This window comes from Nycticebus coucang, chromosome 20 (assembly GCF_027406575.1).
Source record: "Nycticebus coucang isolate mNycCou1 chromosome 20, mNycCou1.pri, whole genome shotgun sequence".
In the NCBI taxonomy this organism is placed as follows: Eukaryota; Metazoa; Chordata; class Mammalia; order Primates; family Lorisidae; genus Nycticebus; species Nycticebus coucang.
The window spans coordinates 1,374,270-1,380,743 of NC_069799.1; the positions used below are offsets into that span (position 1 = coordinate 1,374,270).

The following is a 6,474-nucleotide window of genomic DNA, read 5'->3' on the forward strand; positions in this document are numbered from 1 at the left end:
TAAGGAGTTTCCGGTTTCAGTGGCCACACAGGTCTCCGTGAGAACTGCAGCTGAGTCCACGGGCCCAGAGATTTTTTTTCCTTTTCATTCTCTATTGCTTAGTTCTAGTGACACCATTCCCTCTTCTGTTTAACTATTTTCATTCTGCATTTAGGCCTTTCTCTTTCAACAGAGACCATAAAGGAAAACTCCATTCTGGAGGACTGGACACAGTACTGGGCCCAGAGCAGTACATGTCACACACACACACACATTCTAGCAAGCATCTGTGTTATCTGACAGACAGGGTCATGTGTCTGTGTTCCGCCAGCAGGCTGAGGCTGCAGAATCTCACAAGAAAGCAAACAGCAAAAAATAATGCTACCACTGGGAGGGTTTTCAGTGTTCTATGACAAGTTTCCATTTTAGTTCCTCCCATCTGCAATTTTAGCAATTGTGACAAGATGAATAATAGACGATTCATCAAAATAAAATGTATAGCAAGGGTTATAAAGCCAAGCTTCTACTCTGGTGCCACCTTACAGTAGCAGAGGTTATGATTGTGATGGCAAAGGCAATACAGGGAATCAAAAGAGAGCTGGCGTGAATCATGTCTTTATGACGGTAATGGCTTTCCTCATTATTGTCACAGCTGCTTCTGCAGATGAGGAGGAATTCAGAGTCATAAATCCATTTAGCCATTTGCTGTTCCTTCTAGTTCAGATAAAGCTGTCAGACCCTGAGACAGGGTTGAACTCTTCCCAGAGGCACCTTCTATGGTGGGTCTTATTTTCCACTTTCTCTTCACAGGTTGTCCTGCTGGTGTACTTCTACACTGGGCTCACAAACAGGGACCCAGATATACCTGGTAAGTACACAGATGTAAAGTAGGGTGGGCTTGGGAGTCCAATTACAAATAGTTCAGAATAGAACATAGAAAATAAGATTTCTCATTATAATGGAATTAAGTTTAATTGATGCCTTACTATAATGGATTGCACTAATTATATTTTAAATTAATAATATTTATTTGATTCCTACTCTAAACATTTTCTACAGGTTCCTGTGATTATTACTGTATTTGGGGAGGACAGAGTCAGCTCTCCTGAATTTCATTTTGAAGGAATGGCCTGCAAGCTCCTCTACTTTTAATAACGTATTTTTAAGTCTTGAATTCCCACCCAGAGGTCTCCTTCCAATCTCACTGTTACCTCTCCCTCTAATAAAAGATAAAAAGTCTACGATATCTCGTATTTCAAAAGTAATGAGCCAGATTATGCCATGCTTTGAAAGGACCTTATTTCGTGGCCGAGGTTGCATGTGTGTGATTTGGTTGAGGTGCTGATTCTGACATGGCAGAGTTGAGGAGGCCTGAGATGCTGTAGCTCTGCCCAGCCCCCAGGGATGTCAGTGCCATTGCATCATGGGCCACACCCTGAGTGACAAGGTCTTTGTCTTTGAGTAGGGAGTCTGTTTGCTTTTCATTTTCCTTACCCAGACTGGCTTTCTACACATAAGAAATAAATTAATAGTAGATGTTTGTTAAAGTGATTTCAGTTTTGCCCCAGTTGTTATGTTGTTCTTCCATTGTGTACTGGAGATGAACATACAAGGGCCTAAAGAGAGAGCTATGACCCCTCTCTCCTACACCTCCCAGTGGGAGAAATGAATACCTGGCATTTCTATTTTTCTCTTCATATTGCTAAAAAGCTTTTGAATACCTTGTTCAGAAAGTTAACGATTTTCTTCTGTTCTATTTTTAGTGGTAAGCTAGTTTTACCTTTGTGATTCAGAGCATTATGGGATGTCCACTTCACTTTGCAGTAGCCTTAGAATCTGCACTCCTAGACTCATATTGCTTTTACTCATTTCCAGGGATTTCAAGGACCAGTTGCCTGGGATATGCAGTTTCCTTTTCTTTTTTGTATGCAAAATTCCCATCCATGTGTGGACCCACTTGGTGTACTTGTATACCTGACAAGCCCTTGACCTGTGCCTAGGCTGGGCCCTGCTCTGTACATCCACAACTGTGTTTGTCAAGCTTTCTTCAAGACTCATCCAGAATGGACATATAAACGTAAGTTTCAGCAGAGGGGAGAAAGTCCTCATTGCATTTTGAGTGCTAAAATGGATGATATGTGGATACTTAACCTGTCTCTGTTATTTGCCACTGTATCCTGTATGCCCATGCTATCCAGGGCCTGGTACATAATAGGTGCTCAATAATTGCTTCTAAATGAATAAATGGAAAAATGTTGATGTTATAACTTAAGGTACAGCTGTAGGTAGCACCAGCCAATTATTATCTCAATTTTTACAATTATTCATGGAAACAAGATAAGGTGGCCACTCTCACCACTTCTATTCAACACAGTACTGAAGTGCTAGTCAAAGTAATTAAACATAAAAAAGAGGAAAGTGCATTCAAATGAAAAAGCAAGGACTAAAATCAACTCTCTGTGTAGAGAACATGATCATATATGTATATAATAAAAATATGTAATGACTCCACCTCCCCAAAATTGATAGAACTAATAACTAAATTGAATAAAGTTGCAGGATACATAGTCTACATACAAAAATCAGTTGTGCTCCTAAACACTAACAAGAATCTGAAAAAGAAACTAAGAAAACAATCCCATTTACAATTGCATCAAAAAGAAAAAATAAATAACCAAGGATGTGAAAGGTCTATACACTAAAACCTATAAAATATTGGTGAAAGAAATTGAAGACACAAATAATAGAAATTATCCCATATTCATAGATCCAAAGAATTAGTGTTATTAAAATTTCCATTCTACCAAAGCAATTCTTGTCTCAGTGCAATTCCTATCAATTCCAATAGCATTTTTCACAGAAATAGGAAACACAATTTCAAAATGTGTGTATGGATTGACAAAGACCAGGAAAAGCCAAAGCAATCTTGAGAAAGAACAATCCTGAAGACATCACATTTCCTGATTTCAAACTATATTACAAAGCTGTCATAATAAAAACAATATTGTACTGGCATAAAAATAGACAATAGACCAAAAGAACAGAACAGAAAACCCAGAAATAAACCTATATATATATGGTCAATAAATTTGACAAGGGTGTCAGAAATACATACTGGGGAAAGAATAATCTCTTCAATAAATGGTGTTGGGAAAACTGAGTATCTACATGCAAAAGAATAAACCTGGACCCTGATTTTACACCACTCAAAAAATTAACTTAAAATGGATTAAAAACTTAAAATGAAGATCTTAAGCATTAAAATTATCAGAAGAAAGCATAACAGAAAATTCCTAAATGCGTGTGTTGACAATGATATCTGGAATATGACACTAAAAGCATATGCCACAACAGCAAATTAAACAATAAGCTTACATCAAATGGAAACGCTTCTGCATAATGAAGAAAACAATCGGAAATGAAAAGGTAGCCTGAGAAATGGGGAAAATATTTGCAAATCACATACCTGACAAGGAATTAACATCTAAAATATATACAGAACTCCTACAACTTAATAGCAAAAAAAAAAAAAAAAAGATTTAAGATGGGCAAAGAACTTGAATAGAAAATTTCCCATAGAAAACATTCACGTGGTCAACAGGCATATAAAAAGGTATTCAACCTTACTGATCATGAGGGAAATGCAAATCAAAATCACTATGAAATCTCACTTCACACCTTTTAAATATAAACTGGTAGAGCCATTATTGAGACTAGTATGGTGGTTCCTCAAAAACTTAAAAATAGAACTACCATGCAAGGAATTCTGTTTCTGGGTATATATCCAAAGGAAATAGGAACATATTTCAAAAAAGATACCTGCACCCCCACATTCACTGCACTGTTATCCACAATAGACAAGACATGCAAACAGTGGCAATCAACAAGTAAATGGATAAAGAAAACGTAGTGTGTGTGTGCACACACAAGGAAATATTACTCAACTTTTGACAAAAAGGAAATCATGTCATTTGCAATATGGATGGAATTTGAGAGCACCATGCTAAGTGAAATAAGTCAGAAAGAGAAAGACAAACACTGCATGATCCCACTTGTATGTGGAGCCTGAAAAGGTCAAACTCACAGAAACAGAGAGAAGTATGGTTGCTGCTGAGGGCTGCAGGGGTGGTGCAAATGGAGTTACTGGTCCAAAGCACAAAGTTACAGTTATTAAGATAAATAAGTTCTGGGGATCTAATGTACAACACGGTGACTGTAGCTAACAATACTGTACTTGAACAGTGCTTATACAGTAGATCTTGAATATTCTCCCCCCACACACAGCAAAGGTAAATCTGCAAGGTGGTGGGTGTTAACTGACTTGATTGTGGTAGACATTTCACCTTATATCCATACATCCAATCATCACATTATGTTCCTTAAACTTATACCAAATTATTTGTGAGTTATACCTCAATAAAAAATATTTTTTTTTTTACATAAAGTGATAAGAAACACTGATGTTTCATGAAGGGTGACTATGCATCATTTTATCTTGTTCTAAGTTTAAGAGGTTGTAAGAATATAGTATTTTTTCCCCAGGGGAAAGCATGTTAAGATGAATCAACTGTGAATTTCAAAACTAAACTTTGGTGTGATGCTTTGCAGTTTTGGTTTGAAGTTGAGGGTTTGTTAAATTTATCAATTAAATTTTATAAAATAAAAAATTAACTAATCAAGACAGACACTAAGAACTTCTTGCAGAAATTGATGATGTAACATCCTTAATATTTTAAATGCTAGTTAAAGACAGACATCTTAATTTGGCTTCTACCCCATGAAATCAGAAAGGTATAGATGCTCTGTGCCTTGAATACTACATAGAAGAATTTCCCCCACGATTTCTGTTCCTACCCCAACAGATGTATGCCTACATCAAGCTTAGCTTTCTAATGTTTTACATGAGGGGCTAATAATAATACCAATGATATGCAAATAATAGGGCACTTTCCCATTTTACAGGTAGAAGACTGAGACTACAGAATTTTTATAACTTACACAACGTAACACAGCTAAGGAGTAGTAGGGCCAAAGTCAAGCCCCAGAGCTGTTTCTCCAAATCAGTCCAGATTCCTCCTGGCCCTTCCCATGACCAGCTGTGCGGCCTCTGCCTCTTACCAGTTCCTTAAGGTACATGTCTCTGGCCTCTGGGAGGATTGCCACAGGGTCTCTGAGAAAAGAGCACGAGTGAGCTGATTCCAAATTCGTCTGGCTGATGAACAGCCTTCCTTGGGAAAGAGATCTTTCCCACTGCAAACTCTCATGCTGCCTTTATGATTTAGGTTAGTATCATATTAAGGTCAAGTGAATGTGGGCAATGTTAGGTAGTTATTTTTCAGGTTGATCCTATCCACCCAACCAGCAAAGTTGGAATACAAGAATTTGGCACTCTCGACGCCTTTTGTGGTCCATTCTGTCCTCTTCAACTTCTACACAAGTCCACAAAGGAAATCCTGTGCATTTTTAGGAACAAGAGTTCATTTTACAAGGGGGCCTGCCAAGACTTGGGGGCATCTAGAAGTTTAGTAGTTGAGATTTCTCTCTTGTGATGAACATCCCACACATTTTAAAGCCCTTTGTTAAAAGGAACATGTGCCTAGGACTGCCCCACTCTGAATGTTAGGTACTGACAAACCCTCACCACGGACAGTTCATCAAACATCAACCATCACTTTGGGCATTACACTCAGAATACCAAGGCTTAATGTGAGAGGGTAGGCAGGGAGAAGGAGGGAAGCAGACTCATGCAGAGCTGGGTGACACAACTCCGTGGAGACTCAGCAGTGAGGCCTGGGGAGGGAGAAAATGAAAGGAAAACAAGACAAACTGAGCTCAAAAGCGACATTCTCCAACTTCAGAATTTTGCCATTCCTATCTTGCTCAGGACACAGCTTTTTGGTGTGGAGTTCTCAGCCAGGTGTTCAGGACCAACACAACTATAAAGCATTTCTCAAAGTAAACTGATGATTTCAGAATCACCCAAGGTACTTGTTAAAGCAAATTTCTGGGTGCCCTGCTATTTCAGAAACCCTGGGTTGCATGCACAGTGTGCATTTTTAGCACACATCCCAAGAAATTCTGGTAACTAATGAAGTTCGAGAATTATAATTTACTTTTTAAAAAAATTCTCTTCCTAGCACAAGACACTCTTAATGTCACCACAGGAGAGCCTCAGTTTCCCCATCTGCATAAAATGTAGAACTAATTTGGATGAGAACGCTAGATAACATTAATAAGCAGCATTTCCTTGGTTAGCATTTTTGGATGACTTGACACTGTGTAACCCACAATGGCAGCAGGCTGTGTTCTGTGAGCAGGGTGAGTGTTTGGCATTCTGTCACGACACTAGACCACTGCGCCCAGCCTGGGAGGCACACTGTAGCCTGACCAACTGTACTGCCATGTAGAAATCTCGGCTGCATTAGCCACAATTTCCAGCAGGGAAATGACTGTAGCATTTATCAAAATTTCAAGAAATTCACAATTCTACTAGAA

General features: G+C 38.5%; 1 protein-coding gene across 1 annotated transcript; it reads left to right on the top strand.

Annotated features, from left to right (window-relative positions):
* The first annotated feature begins 597 nt into the window (after positions 1 to 597).
* On the top strand, positions 598 to 2,098 carry TMEM212 (transmembrane protein 212). The gene is given in 4 exon segments (XM_053573289.1): positions 598 to 603; positions 790 to 847; positions 1,750 to 1,926; positions 1,929 to 2,098. Coding segments are annotated over 4 exon segments (411 nt in total).
* Positions 2,099 to 6,474: the final 4,376 nt, after the last annotated feature.